Raw genomic sequence first — 19,160 nt, 5'->3', positions numbered from 1 at the left:
CCAGACACCAGGCTTTGGGTAGTTGGTACAAGCTGCTTTTCTCAGAGCCCCACACATTATGAAAGCTACCCCTAAGGTATGCAAACCTTACAGGGGCAGGGATTAAAATGCCACGTGGAGAGACAGCTACACAAAAGGTTAGGGGGAAGCAAATAAACAGGAGGATTTCCTCAGCTACCAGCAAAACCCCATGGTGAGAAGTAACATTACCAGTTAGGAGCGAGGCACACGATTTCCTGTAATTACCTTCAGATTTAGGACTAGGAGTAGATGCAGGAAACCGGTAGGTAGGAGTATAAGGGTTGTCCTCTGCAGCAGAGAAAAGCAGTGGATTTGAAGCTATCCACCATGACGCGGAGGAAATGATTAACCCCCGGTTGATACTTTCCAATGATTATCTATTTTAGTGTTATTAAAGCACACAGGCATCACGCTTAGATTAATGAATTAGAAAGGACTTAGTTATTTTAATATAGCACACCATGCAAATGAGTGAAATAAAATGCTCACGGGCCGAAAACGAGCATTAAAAACAAAATCTAAAAGCCAAATTGTACACCTATAATGGGACTCTAAGAACTAATTTAAAGCTATGACAACAGATGCACTGTCTAAACTTATGGTACCTTCAGAATTTTGCAGGATTTCAGGAAGTTCAGGGAATTTGTAGGTAGGGAAATAAGGGTTTTCTTCAGGAGTGTCTAGGCAGTGGGAGCACGTTTGAGAGAGAGAATAGGAAGATACAAACAGAGAGAGCGAATAAGTAGGAATCTACACAGTTTACACGCCTTGAATTCTGGGATACAATAAGCTTCACTAATGATATAAAATAACCTTAAAATCCAGTCTTTTTGCCTGAATTAGTCATCTCAAAAACATAGAAACTGGCTCCAACGGACAAGAAGCACTAAACACAAAATTTCAAATTTCACATTTTTAAGTCAGAGATGTGAAATATGATAAATGAAAACACTATCCTAAAGTGATTTTTTTTTTCCAAATCAAAAGCTGGTTTGTGCATATCAGAATCCAGCAAACAAGTGAGTGTTAAGTTTTTCAGGTGCCTCTGACTCCACTAGGGCAGGCAGGTGTGTCGAGAATCTGTAACTTAGCGGTGTTAATCACGAAGAGCACAAGAAGACCATGGGTGCCTTGGAGCAGAGTCACACATTCTATGCATATGCATGCATTCATTCCTACATTTAGCCTTCCAAAGCCAGGTCTGAAGGTGGAGGAGTCACCGATGGCTGGAAGAAGTGGGCAGTGACTTTACCATGGAGACCCAGTCTTTGGCACCACCGTGATGGAGCTTAGCAAACTTACACCTGACTCAGAGAAGCTGATATTTAGGAAGAGTGTAGATCATTCTGAACCCAGCAGAGCTAATTGACAGTGATGTTTAGCATATACAGTTAGGCAAAGAGAGTGGATATTTGTGACTTAAATGGGAACACTGACCGGAACACTATTTCTTTGGTGTATTTCACGGCAGGCGGCCAGACTGGATTTGGGCACAAAGAAAGACAGGATGCTCTGCCCTCAGGAAGAGTGACTCCCTTTCCACAGTGCAGGGACATCCCTGCCTGTCAACTGACTGGCAGCACAGGCAGCAGTGGGGGCTGAGCTTGTAGGGTTGTGATCTGCCAAAGCACGAGCCTGGGGTCCCGCCATCATGCTGGTTCACGCACTGAAATCCCAGGGGCCTCTGGATCTGTAAGCCCCTCGCTCTAGTGTGTCAGCTCACGACTGATTCTCTACCTGCCAAGCTCTGGTTCCCAGTTGGGGAAGCTTACTTCGCACACTAGCATAGCCTCGGAGATACACAATGCATCGCACTTCACAGGGTCAAGCGTGTTCCCATTTGAATGGCCAAAACATCCTTCAGAGGACTGGAAGCAGGACAGACACAGAAAGATACAAGATCCACCTAAGAGCGCATAAGTGCCTGGAGGCAGGCTCCAGGGAAGAACAGTTTTCTGAACTCCCGGTCCAGGGCTTTGCTCAATTTGATCTCCTCACAAAGCAGTCATGGGCTGACACAAGCTATTCCTAAAGCTGGAAGCAGGTGGGAGGTGGAACTGCCTGTTCCCCAGGCAGATAGGTGCAGGAGCATGGGCGGAGTGCCGCTCTCAGCCTCCTGCGCGGCACAGCAGCTGGGAGGGAGGACTTGCAAGCTCACGTCCCAAAGCTGAAGCAGGCACAGGTACAACGCTCCCACCTGTGCTCTGTGGGTGCATGGCTAAAGTCAGGCAGACCAGTACCTAATGTAATCCAATAGATGGAGCGCACTCCTGGAGTCAAAATGAACAGGCCCATAACCAATCGACAACAAATTCCCACATAATCACATGACTTATATAAATGAAAATTGGTACCTCTGTTCAGCTTGTGGATCTGTTTAAACATGGTTTTGTACCAGTCTTTCGATCTCTCGGTATTCTGGAGAAAAACAGAAGCAAAGGGTAAAACAAGGGGCAATCCAGAAGATCTATGATGACAAAATCGAAATCAAGCAGGGTAGTACTAGGATTGATCCCAGGGCCTTGCACATGACAGGTGAGCGCTCTACCTCGCGCATCCCTAGCTGCAGTACTGAGAACTTTCTGTAAAGGCAAAACTTTTGAGAAAGCAGTCATAATAAAAGATTCAAATATGATTTTGAAAAATGAGATTTGGCCTAAGGATGTAACAGACAAAGGCAGATTTGAAATATGCCATACTTTCTTTCTTTTAAAAACATGTACTTATTTTTAATTTATGTATCTGAATGCTTTGCCTGTATTAATTTATGTGTACCATGTGCACACAGTGTTGGTAGAGACCAGCAGGGGGCATCAGAACCAGCAATGTGCACCCTGAGTCTTCTATAAGAGCAAAAAGTGCTCTTAACCACTGACCATCTCCCTAGCCCTGTGCCCTACCTTCCTTAAAATTTCATTTTTAGAGACAGTCTCTCTCAACACACAGACTTCAAGAAACCGAAGCTAAGCCCTCCCAGAACCACAAGGCAATAAATCCTTCTTATCACAATCTATCTCTGCTTCTTCTGGATTATTCTGTACAAATGTACGTAAGTCACCTTGCACAAAGCCATGTTTAAAACACATACATTAAAACGGAACCCATATGGCACCCAATTCCAGGGTTTTCATGCTCACCTGGAACCAGGCCTTTTCCAAAGATGGAAATAAAATAAGGTGGCTAAATAATATAGTATCACCCCCCATTTGACAGATGAGGGAAATACATAGAAAAAAAATCAAAGTGCATTGTCCAACATAGAGAAGTGTCAGAAAGTAGAAGGGTCAACTAGTGCAGCAGTTGCAGACACTCTGCCACCCACGCATCGTGAGATCTTAGAGGAGTGATGCGACCCTGCACATCCCTGCCTTTTTGATGCTGTGTGTGGATGTGTGTCCTCTGTAGTTAATGGCTTGTCTCCCAGGCAGGCAGCACTGGGAGGGGCTGCGGAAGTTTGGGAGGTAGGGCCTAGTGAGAGGTCCTTAGACCACTGGAGATGACTTCTCCACAAGGATGTGGGATGTCACCCAGCCATCCTCTCCGCTCCCCAGCACACTGTACGAGCACTAGTAAGCCCTTGCCATGATATGCTGTCCTTGTCAGAGGCTCCTGCAGAGTAGGCGGCTCAAATTTGGACTTGAACCTCCATAACCATGATCCCAGATAGGCCTCTCCTTACTCCATAAGCAGGCTGTGCTGAATATTCCTAACAGTGCAGCTCAGCTGACTGATGTAGCAACCTATGAGACAATAATTCCTCCACCACCCAAATGGCGATATAAGACAATGTCCAGCATAGGAGCTTCGATCACTTTCTTTCTCTGTTACTACATATGACCGAAGTAGAGTTCTCCAAAGGCTTAGACTACTACCGTTCCTATCTACCCTCTGAAAGGCTAAAAAAAAAGGCCCATTTTCCAAATGGAAACCAAAGACACATATTACAGCAGTGGTCTGGTGGACATATAAGGAGGAGTGGGATTGCTATGACCCAGTCACAAGGGGCAGGTTTCCCTGAGCTTCTTGGGGCCTTCAAGGAGCATGGCTCACCTGGCCCAGGAAGAGGCCTGTTGGTCCTGAAGGCCTTGAAGGGCCTCCTTTGCCTGGTGGCCTTGTCCTGCTTACCTTTCATGATGAGGCAACTCTTATCCACGAATCTCCCTCCTGAACCCAGATATACAACCTCACTTTGCTGGGGATGCCCTTAACTCTGGAACAAGAATTGCTGATAGGCTCCACGCAGTGACAGTCTTGCCTATGGAGCATGGGCAGCCCAAGCCCATTGGCTGCTCTGCTGCAGGAAAGTTCCACAACTGTGCTCCACCCAGGCGTTCCTTTTCTCATGAGACTTAGTAACACCCTACACCTACTTTGGAGAAGTCTGGATATGCTCACTGGAGGTGTGGTTTGTGCTGGTGCTAAAGACAAAATCCCTCCCCTCCAAGCCACTGTGACCCCCAAGGCGGGGGGCTCACAGACACTCAAGGCCACATTCTTGCCAGTACTTGCTTAAGATGAAGCCCAGAGGGGACCCGAAGATCCACATTCGTACCCGGAGTGGGATGCCCACTTCATCCATAGACACATTGCTTAGGTCCTGCGCGCTCTTCACCACCCGCCTGCTGCTGTCATCTTTTGCTCTCCTTTCCGTGGCCCTGCTGGGCGAGGTGAGTTCTGCTGGGGTTGGCACTGAGTCCTGCTCTCCCACTCTTCTCTCTGAGGCAGGATCTGGAAATGAAAAGCAATCACAGGCTTAAACTCCAAAGCAAAAAACTCTCCCACAGTCCAGCTAGGGGAAAGGGGCATTTGCTAACTTCCAATTGGAACTAGCCCCACGTAGGTCAGGGGTCAGTGAAGTCCAGCCCACTGCCGGCCACCTGCTTTTGTAAGTAACATTTTACTGGAACACAGCCATGGTGGTTTGTCCACACATTGTTTATAAATGCTTTTGTGTGTTACCATGGCTGAGTATGCTGTGGCCACATGGCCTGCAAAGCATCAAATGTTTGATATCTGGCTCTTTAAGAGAAGCCTGTAGAGGTATGAAATTGTTCTGAAGATATCAGAAAAGGTGAGGGAGCAGGTAAAGCCTCAAGGAGATGGTAATCATTACTGAAAAGTTCCTTTTTTTTTAATCTTGGGAGTCACTTATGTCTCCTCATTTAATGTTCCCATGCCTTAGTTTTCTCATTCAAAAAATATGGGAATGACATTTCCATTGGCAAGCTCACAAAGATGCTGTAAGGCAAAGTGCTCAGACAGCTAGGCATTGCTGGGTGCTCATTACAGCTTATTTAACCTGGTTTACGGCTGGAATTTACAGAGAGCCAACAAACAAACCAGGAATGGTCCACAGATTACATGGTCACTAGTTACTGTCTCTTTTTCCAAGCCAGACTATCCAGTTAATGGAGGTGTTCCCTAAGTCATCGCCAGGTGCTATGCCTAGTATTCTGCATGTAGACATGAAGGTGAAACCTCTCAGACTCTTGGTCTTCAGGGGGCTTATACTTTAGAGGGTGAGCAAAGAGAATCAGAGTAGTGAGGACCGACAGAGGAAGTCAGCACCCAGCTTAGTTGCAGAATTTAGTTTCAGAGCCAACTTCTCTAAGAGGAAGGAGTCAACCAGATGAAAAGAAAGTGGAGGATGTTCCTGGCAGGAACAGTATCATCAACCGTGTGCCATCTTGAGCTATTCCAACTTAATTAGGTGCGTGGCATTGCACTAAACTCTTCAATAAGACAAGAAGAATTCATGGTTTTAAATAAATAAATAAATTAAATAGAAAGGCCTTAGAGGCATCCAGGAGATGCTGAAGGACCCAGCTGGCATGCCTTGGCAGGATGGAGTTTTACAGCTACCAGCACAAAGATGATGGCAGATCTTTACGGTAGAAGGAAGCGAGCAAGCATAGCCCAGGGCTGAAGTCACACACTGAAAAATACGAAAGAAACAGGCAGAGAAGCAGAGAATCCCCAAGTCTGTGTGGGAGACATCCGAGCAGCAGGAAAGGGACAAGAACTCTGCGAGAGCGATTTCAGGAGGCCAACAGGCATGGGCGCCGGATTGCAGAGAAAGAGACACGCGTGAAAAAGAAGCAGAGGTGAACTCAACACAGAGGAAGAACTGTGTCAGATGGAAACAGGTGGACGGCAAAGGGGCTTAAGCCAAGCAGGGCTGAAGTCTTAGCAGTGAAGACTAAAGCAGGTCTCTCCCCCAACACTCCATCAATTAGTAGTTACACCCCGACTGAGAAGTACAAAGTGCTGGCTGGGGAACAAGTGTCCTCTGGCAGGAAGGTGGGATATGAGGTTCCATGCAAAGCTGTGATGAAGTCAGAGGTGTCGATGTATTGAAGAAGCAGCTGAGGGGGTGGGAACAGTGTAGCTTGCATGCTCAGTTTTTTTTTTTAAAGATTTATTTATTATGTATACAAAATTCTGCTTCCACGTATGCCCGCACGCCAGAGGAAGGCGTCAGATCTCAGTACAGATGGTTGTGAGCCACCATGTGGTTGCTGGGAATTGAACTGAGGACCTCTGGAAGAGCAGTCAGTGCTCTTAACCTTAGCCATCTCTCCAGCCCCATGCTCAGTTTTCTAATGCTTGGTCTACTCAACAGAGTCACTCTCCCCTGACCTCAGACAAGCTTCTTAAGGCCTTGATCCATCTATGAGGGCAGAATGATTTCTAAATTTGTCAATCTAAGGAGGGCTTAGAAAACCCAATCCCCATACCATTACCACAAACCTCCAAGGAGGCCAGATCAGACTGTCTTCCTAGAATTTCTGGAATTTCTCAGGAAATTCCAATGCAAGGCCAAAGAGCCATCAGAAAACTCCAAATGTAAGAGGATTCTGAGTTACCAGTCTACCCTTGACTTGGGTCTCTGAACATTCTCCTCCCGCCTGGAAAGGCCTTCCTCAAGTGAAATAAAAAAGGGACCAGTGAGCTGATACAAACTCCACCTTGCTTGGTATTTAGACAGTATAAGATGATGTCCATAGACATGTGTTCAAGGCTTCTGGACCAAGCAAATCTTCTTTAAAAAATGCAATTTTCCAGTTACTTTGATCTATAAAAATCAGTGTGTGTCCCCCACCCCTTGTTTAAACTTTAGAGGCTTAATGTCATGGGATTCTAACACACGGAAGGCTCAGACCCCAAAGAAAAATGTTACTCGATACGGTAAAACCCTAAAGTGACACAGGTCAAGGCAACCCTCTGAAATTCTCAGTACACCTTCTGATCCCTTACATCATATTCTGAGTGTTTCTTTCTGGTTTTACAATATGCTTCAAAAAGCCTTGAGTTGGGGGATACAGAGATGGCTCAGGGGTTAAGAGCACATGCTAGTCTTGCAGAGAACTGAGGTGTTTCCCAGCATCCACACGGGTAGCTCTCAACCACCTTTAACTCCAGTTCCAAGAGATTCATTGCTCTCTTTAGACTCCAGGGGCCCTAGGCACACTCATGGTATTCATACATTCACGCATGTAAACACTCATACACATAAAATAAAATCTTTTTTTTTTTTTTAAAGTTTTGAATCAGTAAACAAATGATGACAACCTCAAAGGGGGTCTCTCTCAGGAGGAGGTGGGACAGATTTTCTGTATATCCAAAGCTTCGTGACAGTTTAAAGCAATGCTTATATTCCCCTGGGGGAAGGACTGTGGTCTCTCTACACTCTGTGTCAGTATCTGCAGCTTTAACCAAGGGGACCACAAACCACACAAGGCCAATACCACCAAGGCTCCATTCCCAGATAACTCTCCACAATGCTTCCCCTTGACTGTCAAGTTGACTGGAGTCATATTAGTGAAGTACATCCCTGGATATGCCAATGAAGGCATTTTCAAAGATATTAAATTGTGAGGACTCTGTCCAATCAGTGGTTTAATCTATCCATAAATTCACGACTTACTATTGGGAGGTTGTGAAGCTGAAGCCTGGTTGGGGGAATCATATAACTGGGGCCATCATCTTGTCCTGGTCCCCGTCTGTTGCTGCTTCTCTCTGCTTCCTCTTCACCAGGGTGTGAACAGCATCACCAGGCCCTCCCTGTCATGACAGACTGAATCTCCTAAAAGCACCAGCAACCAACAACTTTCCTTCCTTGAGGTGTTCTGCCAAGTACTTGGTAACAGCAATGTAAAGCCCAATACTCTTCTATTGACTGCTGAGCCCCACAGATGTTCCCTAAGACCGTGCTGAAGGGAAGAAGGCTGGCAGTCCTGAGTTTCAGACCTACAGATGGTGGGTAGTTGAATTCTCTCAAAGCTAGAGAATGCCACTCCAGGAAGCTCCTGGAGACCAGTGGATCTGTTCTCAAACTTGAGGAAACCCAGGGCATCAAGTTCTAAGCCTGCCTGCATCATGGAGAAGCCACCCATGAATGTGACCCTGTCCAGAGAGGACAGCATCCTCTTCATTTCAGTCACAGACAACAGCCCCTAAAGGCATGACTGTAAATTAGCATCCCATTTCCCACATGAGGAAACTGTGGACGAGAGGTGTGATGTCATTTACCCAGCGACAAAAACAAACAAACAAACAAAAAAATCTCTGGGTCTAACATGTAGATGCTTTTTCCATCAATTTCAACAATCCTTCCAGGCTACCATAGGTAGGAGATGTCTCCCTCTCCCCCACTCATGTGTGTGTGTGTGCGCGCGCGCGCGCGCGCGCGCGTGTGTGTGTGTGTGTGTGTGTGGGTTCTACCCACACCACCTGAGCTGGCCAGTGGAATAAAGCGTGCTGGAATCTGGTGGTTCAAGAAAGGGCTGTGAAGGGCACCTTGAGATTAACCATAGTTCTGGTCCTGTAGCCAAGTCCTGATAAAGTTGAGAGGGTGTGAGAACCTCATGTCCTCCCCAGTCAGGCTCTGCCCAAATCACGAGAGCAGCGGTATGCTAAAGTCATGCAGAAACCCTGCAGCAGCTGCTCAGAAACTGGTGGCTTCAGCTCCTCACTGGATCAGAGGTTCTTAAGCTAGAGCTCATGAGCCTTTGCTCCGTGTGCCCTGTGTACACACTGGCTTTGTCTGGACGGCGAAATAACTGCCTTCATTAGCTCCTCCCAGGGAGACCATAAGCAAAGGACAGTACTAAGCCATCAAGCCACACCACTAGCTGCTGATGGGCAGTACAGTTCCCTTCTGCAGCCCCAGAGCCTGCCTCTGCACCAGGCCCAAGAGTGGAACTCAGTACAGACCACAGTCAATGCGAGCACCTGAAGACGACAGCGCTTCATGTCTACTAAGCACTTAGCACAAAGCTTGGGGCAAAGTCACCCATTAGCAGAATGTCCCATAAGCTTCCCAACAATCTGGCAGACATGGCCACTTTCCTCCTTCACAGAAGAGAACGGGAGTGTGAAAACCAGGGTTGGAAGCAGCAGGAAATGGTTGAATACCTCCATTCCTGGGTTTCTTCTCCAGGATCTCAGCCTCCCTGGCTTGGCACTGTCTCATCCTGCATACCCTCTTAGGAAGGAGCCCTGACAACTGACTGTATTTGCGGTCATTCCACCATCAGGGACCTTGGTGATTACTCTACTTAAAGGTATAGTCAGCAAGGAAGAAAGCGTCATCTGCTTGGGATCCAGACTGCTACCCTTGTCTACTAAATCTACCCTCTTGAAGTGAGTCCCAATGAGTTTTCCAGGAGATACTAACACCAGCTTGAGTTCAAGTGGCAGCTTTAAGCACTGTGTGGGTCTGGGAGCGCTCATTTAGACTTGTCACCCGGGCCCATCCATCTACTGGCAGTATTTTTTTTTTCATTCAGAAAGGAAAGAATGTCCCACATTTCCCAGCCCCAGCAACAGAGTGCTCTTTAGAGGCCTTCCATTGGACTCTGCACAGTCTGGTCTGGCTACCTGGGTGCATCTCACAGTTCCACAAGGCACGTTTACTACTGTGGTTCATGGCTTTGTCTGTTCCAGGGTATAGAAACTATCCCTGTTTGCATTATCCCTGTGGCCCATCAATCAACACAAGGGAAATTCAGAAGACTGTGCCGATTGGACACTGGCTGGAACAGGATCTGAAGATAGCAGGTAAATAAACAGATGGCTCACCTACCTGAAAGACTACTGAGTCGTTTTTGCTGTTCTGTGATGAAAGAAAAGAACACAATGTAAGTGATATTTATCCAGCACCCGGTAAGGCAGAGAAGTCCCAGCATAACTAATTAGGACCTCACACTCCGGTCCTTGCTGTTTTCTAGGCTTGGGTGTTAAAACACACAGCCCAGCTGAGGCAGCGGTAATTGACGTAGTGAGAGGTTCCCCAGCTCCCCGACCTATAGATCTGCACCAGGACCCGGGCCCACCGAAGTGTTTTAGGAGTCCCCTCTTGTCTCAAGGTGATCTCATCACTCATGACCCTTCCAACCACTCTGGGTTCACACAGACCTCATAATATACCAGACTCGGTACCGTTCGGTAAATATATTAAGGATCAGACATGACAACTGCCATCTCCTGAGCTTGCCCAATGACAGCCCTGTTGTACGAGCTTTTTTTATCTAGCACTTGAAATCTTAGCAACAACTCTGGCTGTTAGGTACAGCTATTTTCCTCAATGAACGTCCTTAGCACTGTGGCTTAGTCACCAAACATCTGCCTGCTCCAGGGTAATAAAGAAATTCTAAAAATAATCAGCATTAGCTAGGGGCTACGGGCTTAGATTACTCAAGATAACACTGAAGACCATCTGGTTCTGGAACCAAAATCTCCAGCTTACAGTCTCCAGCTCTCCCAACCCTCATGACCCCCACCCCCCCCACCCCCTGTCCTTCACGCAGCTGCTCACCCTCCTAGGTAATCATGTGGAGGGGAGCCCAAGGTCTTGTTGGCTGCATCCTGTGTGCACTCACTATTCGATAAGCACACAAGTAACCTTTACCTTCTACAGCTGCCAAATATCAAGCAGAGCGATAAAAATAGACCATACTGGTTGGCCCATGCATGCCATTTTCCTATCCCATGGCAGCATTCCTATTCTGATGCTAGAATTGGTATGGGGAAGAAGTAAACAGAGCAGTGTGGGAGCTCAAGGCCAGTGCACATGGCAGCTGGCCACCTAAGCTTTGAGCAAGGGACTCGCACCAGCTGCACTAGACCCTAGGTGAGTGTCAAGCTCGGCTGGGAGGGCGACTTGCAATGTGACAACGACCAATCAAGTAACCATGTGGCCTCAGTTTCCTGATCTGTGATGTCACGGTGCAATGGTATCTAAATGGTATCTAAAGGGATTTATGGGTGCCACATTCTGTTCTGCGAGGTGCCAGCTGGGTTTTCCTTGTCGCTCCTAACTTCAATCGTTTGCGATGGCTGTTCATTCACAGGATTATCGCAGACAGTGGTACCTATATTTCAGTCACCAGCCTTGGAGGAATCATCTGACCATTCCTGTCACAGACCTGTCTGGGAACCATGAAGGTCTTGCTTTCCAAGGTGGTCCATTGCCAAGCACAATGGCCTGCCTGTAAACTTTCTATAACTCTGGAACCTTGTTTTGCTATCCCATCTCCAGAGTTCCTGAATCTGAACTGCAGGTTAACTAGACTCTCATGATCCAGCACACAGTAGAGGCAGAAAGGTCCTGAGCAGGGGACCATGTGTCACTTTCAGCCCTTTAGGTTTCCTGAGTCGAATCCCTGATTCGCTGACTGCGGGTAAGCGATGCCCTGAACACGCTGGCGTGAAAGATCAAGAAGGGTGGAAAGGGGACTGTGTTGTTCACGGCCACCAGAGTCAGGCCAGAGGCTCAGCGCCTGTTTGTCCCTAGTGGCAGGAGGCTGGCTGGGGGAGACAGGGTCATTGCCAAACTGTGCTCTGTGACAGTCGAGACAGAAAGAAATGGAATTATTTTAAAAGATGACTAAAGTAGAATTTCAGATATAGAATAAATTTATCGCCCCTTAGGAAACCTTGCAATAGTTAAGAATCTGTTCTTCTGTGAGGAGAAGCAGAGACACTAGGCTGGGTACATTCCAAAGCAGTACCAAATACATTTGCTCCAGACCCCACTGATGGAGTTTCCTTCCCACTTCCCTACCTCTCCTGCCCTACCTGGGATGAATCCATGGTTTCTCTCTTTACAGGAAACCACTCATTAGTTTAAAGAAGATTCATCCGCCTGTAGCACCGTTACTCTCATGCTTTTCTGAAGGACAGTTCTCATTTTTGAACCCAAAACAGGACTTGGTCAAAATAAAGGCAGGAACCAAAAGTCCTTTTTGATGAATAAGAAAATTTCACTTATTCAAGGAAGAAACAAAGAGGGAACTCAGGCGTTTTGGTGCCTGAAAACGTCCCTGTAGGTGTTGTCAGAGGGACTTGGCAAAAGCAGCTGACATTACGCTTGGCATTTCCCAAAAACCAAGTTGCCTTGGGAATAAATCCCGATTTTTAAGAAAGTGTCTTTCTTTCTGGGAACCAACTTGCTTTTTAGAACAGTGAGTCATGAAGGAGTTCACAGAGAGGCTTTTGCTTTTTCCTGCATTTTTCTTTGTTCTGCATGACAGACACTGGCAAAGAGAGGAGCTGCCAGGGAGGGTGGCAAAGCTAGAAGGAGCATGGACACTTGGACGGAGCACTCTTCTGTTCTTTGAAAGAACACTGGGGCCACACAGTGCAAAAAAGGACAGACAGAAAGAAAAAGAACTGAAACCACTAAAGCAACCATTTCAGATTTGAGAGAACGTATTTTAAGTGAGAGAAAATGCTTTACGCATCGACTTTCCCGGTGAGAAGCAGGAAAAAGAAACTTCTCCTCAGTATGGAAAGCAATGGAAATTAGATTTCAGCCCCATCTTCCCAAAGGGAGAGGCAGGAAGGGGAGGACACTATGATGTGGGTGAGGAAGATGACAAGGGAAGACTGAAACCAGGATACGCTGTTCCCTGGGTTCCACGCAGAAGAGCCCTCTCCGGGGAGATGGCCTCAAAATGTCCCATGTCATGTGGCACAAGGACTCTTATAAACTCAAAGTTTATTCCTCTATGCAACTCCAAAGTGGAAAAGTTGGGATTTAGAACCATTGCCTGAATTTTAAAGCAGAAAGGTAAAAATATATTATGACTACTTCAAAGCTCTTGGGTTTTTATTGACCCTGAGGCCCCTTCAGAGATGCAGCAGGACTAACTGGAACAGCCAGAGAAACAACAGCAACCAATCAGAACCCCTAAGCAGAGCTATCTGGGCCATGTGGATAGAAGCAGTGCAGACAGACATATGAGTCTCCAACACGGACATTGCCACTGAACGGCCACTTACCACACAGAGCCTGCTGCGAGAAGAGGAGTAGCCAATAACCAGAAGACAGCCTACGAGCCTCTGTATAGAGCAGCCGCAAAGACATGCTCCACATTGTAGACAATCATCTATTCACTGTTTCCTCTTTTGAAACTTGGTATTAAAAACTACTCTTTCTAGAAACTGACTACTTTGAACGAGTCAGTCCTTTTATGACAGAAATTAAAAGACATATTGCAGGCACGTTTGAGGCAAAGCCCCGTCACAAATCATACAGCGAAGAACCAGACACACACACTTTCATTTTTGCACATGAACCGTCTGCAGAGAAACACACAAGATGAAGCCACAGCAATGAACTTGAACTAGCCCAGTTTCACAGATACCCGACATCATTCCAGATCAGGGGCCTCTGTCTAGGATTGATCAGTCCTGTGGGTCCTACAAGAGCTGGGACGGATGGCCTGGGGCAGGGTTGGGAAGAGTTGCAGACTACACCCCGCAAGAGACAGCCTTACCTCGATTATGCTGCAAGAGTACAATGGTGGGGTTGACGATTGTGGTGGAGGGGTAGGCGGATGACGGTTTGCTTGTTGGAAGGAAGGCTTGGGAATCAGTTTCAATTTGGGAAGAAGAAACTTCATTTAATAAAGGACTGCCCTGAAAAACAAAACATCAGAAAGAAGAGTGAATACAAGATATCTAGAATGAAGACTCTGTAAGAAGAAGGAATAAAAACCTCTACAAAACGTTAATTATAAACAAAAATGTAACCAATGAGTCAATTCCAGTTAGAAGTTTAATCTGGAAATTTATTCTCCTTGTAGGTATTAGTAAGGGGGAAGAGAAGAAAGGTAAGTAAAGGTTGCTGAAGTCTCAGTATCATCCATTATTTTCACCTAGTAAGAGTTGTGTATCAATCTGGTTACTAAAAAGCAAATTCAAATCAAAATAGAACAACATGCAAAACTCATGCAATTTCAAATGCGATCCAAGAACGAGAACTGGTTAAGTGGGAAAAGTCAGGGAAGTTAAGGCACCCTATAGAGAGATGTCAGACAAATCATTGAGAGAAGAACAAAGAGGAACCCCTTTATAATGGTTCTCAGGAAAGTTATTACAAACTTCAGAATCACTGAGCAAATTCAGCAGCTTTGGCTTCTGAGATCTGAGGAGGATCCTACCCTGCTGGGACGTTTCTTCACTGAGCATCAAAATAACAGAAGTTCTTTGAACCAAGACATGGGAGAATCTTGACCTTAAAAACTTGAGACCGCCCCCAGCAATATCAACAAATTACTAAGACTTTGATAATCTGATGATGGGGATAATGGCAGCCTTTTGTTTCCTCTACCACACTTATATATTCTACAAAGTTTTTATTTTATATCTTTCAAACCTTAAAGCAAAGATGGCAATCCTCATGACCTAGTTCTGGGGACTGAATTTAGGGCTGAGCCTGTGCTAGGCAAACACTCTATATCCTCAGCTTCAGGATGGCATTCTTTTCCCTTTTTCTTTTGTTAAAGACAGGCTCTCACTATATAGCCCAGGCTAGCTTGAAATTCTCTAAGTAGACCAGGTTGGCATCAAATTCAGAGATCCACTTGCCTCTAGGCATGCATCACTATGCTTGGCAAGGTGGTATTCTTAAAGGTCTTTAAAAACAAGATATTGGTAGCTATTTTTTTAAAAAAAAAATTAAGCTCAGAGACAGCTCCTGATATACATCTGCAAGACAAGGACCCCATGCCTCCCTCTTCTGCCACCACGCAACACAATACCCTGCAAGTAGCAGGTGCTCAGAAAAATACTTTGTGAGTGACAGGAGCTATCTAGCAGCAAGGAGTGTATGGGTTAAGCTTTGTGGCAATAGAATGCAGGTTCATCAGGAGAGGTGCGGTTTCAGTACCCTGGACAGCTCTGGACACACAGTAGGGGCTTTGTCACCAATGCCTCGGTTGGGCTTTCTTTTAGATGTTCCCTGGATAGGGAACTTTTATGACGTCAATTTTGTGAGTAAGATCTTTTTCTAAGGCTTGAGGGATTTGTATCAACTTACGGCCTGGATGCCACCCACAGGGCATCCAGAGGGGAAGTCAAGCAGTCTGCTTTGAATCTCTTACTGTTACCAAAACCAAAGTAAACGTTATTAAGTCAACTTCTGGAAAGTCTACTGCAGAACAGTTAGGAAAACTGAACAGATTGTGTACACTATCTCAACTAATCTGTCCTGGCACACAAAAAAAACAAACTCCAATATGCAAACGTAGAACTAAACAAATGCCCACAAGCAGAGTACATACCAGGATGGCTTATAGCAATATCTGAGTGCACTCTGCTAAGACTCACTCTGCTTACTGCACAGAGAAACACACTAGCAAGATATCTAGCAAGATATCAGTACATCCTAAAGCAGAATGCCTTCAAATTCACCTAGGAGGGGAGGAATACATCAGTCTGCAGCAGAGATGAGCTCCAAAGCTCAAGCAGAAGAGCCAAACTCGTGGTTACAGCTGCCCTGGTCCTGATCTAACTGCCCTGCGCTGTATCTGGAGATCTGAGAAGAGGTCCAGCCCATGATGTCATAGTTCTAAGCTTCCTTGTACCTAACACTTCATTACAACTTCCCTACTGAGCCAAATAAGAACTTTCCTTCCTGTTCTCTGATTTGATTCAGCTTAACAAGCTATTTAAGCTAGTTTTGTTAGCATCCTTCCTCCAACAAAGGATGCTAGTAAATGTTTAGTTCTATCAGCAAATACTCAGCTCACTGTACATTGGTAAGTGGTGTTTATGGCCTCGACATCAAAACCCTTTAGATACTTGCAACCAAGTGAGAGGCCCTGGCCCCAGCCCCTTCCCTGACCTTCCAAATCCATGATATATAAACTCGACTTCTCTAGCCTAGAGAGCGGATGTATTCTATCCACTCCTCCAGACCATTTAAGAGCGAGAGCCCTGGCTTGTTGTAAGTGTACCTGTGGAACCTAATTGCTGAGAACCCGGCAGGGATGAAGCCATCACTAACTAACCAGTTACTTTAACTTCTTCATTCACTAGTCCTCAGCAATGCAGCCAACAGTAACCAGATACTTCACCTATGCTGAGTTCTTATCATGGGAATTGTGACTACTCAACCCCACCGAACCATATGTCTTCACATTATACTTTATGACGCCACACATTCAGATTCTCTCATCCTCGGCTCCTAGGGAAGGACACATACTGTGCCAGAAGCAGCTGGGCCAGCTGTGAAGAGACTCACACTGAACTATCAAGACCTTCTAACTTCCCACAATTATTGTCGCCAAAACCACAGTGACCTCTTCTTCAGGAGCCCTAGTAATTATCTGTCTTGTGAGAGAAGGCCTTGACACACAGGTTTTCAATCCATTTACTCAATTAAACCTCTTCCCCCCACCCTGTTTCTGTACTTCTGCTAAAAAGAGAGCTCACTTATGGAATCAGCCCAGAGGGAAACTGTTCCTCACTCACAACCTCTTCCTCCGTCATTTCCACACCTGCCTATGGCTCTCCACAGGACCCTGCAGCTTTCCTCAGCCTTCAATGCGATCTCTGTCAGGTCTGAGTAAAGACCACAGGTGCTTCTCAAAGGAAAGACAAAGTTTCATCAGGAAGACGTGCACTTGCAATAGAGCAGAGACGAGAAGGTTCTTCAAAGTCAAGAGCGGTCACAGGCGGCCCACATGTACGGGGAGGCATGCACTCGGAGACAGCAAACACAGGGCCAGCCATCACACAAGCACAGTGGCCAGGGCCTCCTCAGAACTTAGTACTTCCGTGAGAAAGGGAGGGTTTTACTGCCAGGAGCAGACATTCAGGAAGCCATGGGGAAGGGGGGTCCAGCAAGCTTACGGTACTTGAGACAGCTCCCGGGAGGTCAGGCTCCAAGCCTCTGTGGAGGTCCTCCGGTATGGGAGGGACCAGCGGAGGTGGTGGTGAGGGTGGTGGCCTCTGGCTAGCAGGGGGGAGGGAGCCACAAGCACTGGCTGGCTGGCTGTGGTGGGGCCGCCTCTGCAGATGAGGGGGAATGAAATCATCTAGTGTCGGGAAGGTCAAAGGTGAGGCAGCAGGGGTGGTCGCCGGGATAGTGTGGACGCAGCCAAGTGGCCCCAGAGATGCCGGAGTAGTGGCAGTGCCTTCTTGCCCTCTGTCAGTATTAACCAGGTAGAGAGGGACAACTATTACCTCAGACGAGGCTTGGCTGGAGGAGGTGGCATCCTGTGGGAAATAAGGGGTCGTTACGCAAAGGGGACTGCAGAGAGGCAGGAATTCCACATTTAAACAGTTGCGCACGGACATGCAGTGATGCACTTTGAGAAATATTTAATCAGTGCCCTTTCCACAGAGTACATGAGACAGTCAGTGCTAGCCAATGCTAGCCAGCTGGCCTCCTGACACTCTATGACACAGAGGGAGCCCCATCCAAGTTCACTTTCCATCCATCTATTTTTGAATCCTTTTAACACTTTATGAGGGAGAAAGAGAGCAAAACAGAACACGCAGGCAGGCAAGCAGGCAGTGTCTAATGCCACTAAACCGCCACACAGCCTGAAAGCTTGGGAGTAAATACAGCTTCTTTAGCACCGTCTCAAAGGATACAAACACTCCATCTTACCACATCATTAGTCTATGAATTCCACGCTCTGGCATCCTGAGACATTTACAGACAAGAGACAGGGAGACAGAAGAAGCTATGCTGGGCAGTTTAAAGCGACGAATTCAGGATTCAAGCGCTGTAGCACTAATGAGGAGAGGGACAGTAGGGAAGCCCAGAGAACAAGGGAGCCACTAGAATTGGTTTTGAAAGAGACAGCATAGAAGACACACAAACATTCCTAGTTTCTTGCCTTGGCTGGATAACACGGCTGCAAAAGGTAAGTTTCTTTGTTCTTCTGGTTTTCGAGATCAGAGGTAACCTGGGGGCCTAGCACGGGAGGTCTCACTGCATCTGGGAACAAAGCCCATGCCCCCAGTGTGGGATTCTCACCAAGGTTACCAGCATCTTTGCGGTGGTCAAAGAATAGCTTGGGAGGGTCAGGAGGAGGAGCAGGGGGTGGTTTTCCTGTGCTAGCTGTGGCTGTGCCAGGGACAAGGCTGGGAGCTGGTGCCTGGGTGCCTGCAGCCTCCGAGGGAGTGTCTTTGGCTGAGTCACGTGCAACAGGAGGGTAGGTTTCCAATGTTGCCCGGCAAATGTTATTGGATAAAGACGGGACATATAAGCTGCTGACCTTTTTATTCCCTGTGGCCTCATGATGTGGGTTAGAGCTCACATTCTTACTGTACACTAATCTGGAGGCTATATAGTGTTTCTGGGGCTGGGAGGAAGCATCAAGGACCATGGACCCCAAAAGCAATGAACCAGGACACGTTGCACCTTTGGGAGCCAATCTAGCTGCCAGGGGAACAGAGATAGGCTGAGACAGTGAGGGGTCCTGCTGGATGGGGGTGCCGGGTGGGATGTAAGGCTTTGGTGAGCTCATGTAGAGGGAGTCTTTGTGGGTGCGGTGGATGGTGGGGAGCTGCCATGCAGAGCGGTCCTTCTGAGGGAATGGAAGGCGTGGGGGAGACAGAACCTTTAGTAGTGGTTTCAAGACATGACATCAGAACAGGGAGAGAGAAGAGGAGGGGAGATGGAGAGAAGGATCGTTAGACACAGCAGCACAGCTTGATAAAAGACAAAACAACTCTCAGCAGACCCTTGAGCAAATCCTCTGGTGCCCACAGCTGTCGTCTGGGCAGCTCCAAGGACTGACTCACACTTACCTGCAGGGCTGGCCTGACTCACAAGCCAGGGAGACCTGGTCAGCTGCAACACCGATGCTTGTTTGGCTGCATCTTTATTGACC

The 19,160-nt window shown here is 46.9% G+C and overlaps 1 protein-coding gene across 41 annotated transcripts in view; it reads right to left on the bottom strand.

Moving 5' to 3' along the window:
- Nucleotides 1-19,160, bottom strand: part of Sorbs1 (sorbin and SH3 domain containing 1) — a 225,707-nt gene that overhangs the window by 71,759 nt on the left and 134,788 nt on the right. For 21 of the 41 annotated variants that reach the window (XM_057780027.1, XM_057780025.1, XM_057780029.1 and 18 more), the window contains 5 exons: nt 17,167-17,532; nt 13,806-13,947; nt 10,109-10,138; nt 4,574-4,749; nt 2,376-2,439 (listed from right to left, as the gene is read on the bottom strand). In XM_057780027.1, the coding sequence (XP_057636010.1) occupies nt 2,376-2,439; nt 4,574-4,749; nt 10,109-10,138; nt 13,806-13,947; nt 17,167-17,532 (778 nt within the window). The remainder of the gene's footprint in view (nt 1-2,375; nt 2,440-4,573; nt 4,750-10,108; nt 10,139-13,805; nt 13,948-17,166; nt 17,533-19,160) is intronic. The other 20 variants (XM_057780045.1, XM_057780061.1, XM_057780063.1 and 17 more) reach the window with 5 other exon arrangements.

Source organism: Chionomys nivalis, chromosome 8 (genome assembly GCF_950005125.1).
Source record: "Chionomys nivalis chromosome 8, mChiNiv1.1, whole genome shotgun sequence".
NCBI lineage: Eukaryota > Metazoa > Chordata > Mammalia > Rodentia > Cricetidae > Chionomys > Chionomys nivalis.
This window is presented reverse-complemented; position numbering and strand designations above follow the sequence as displayed.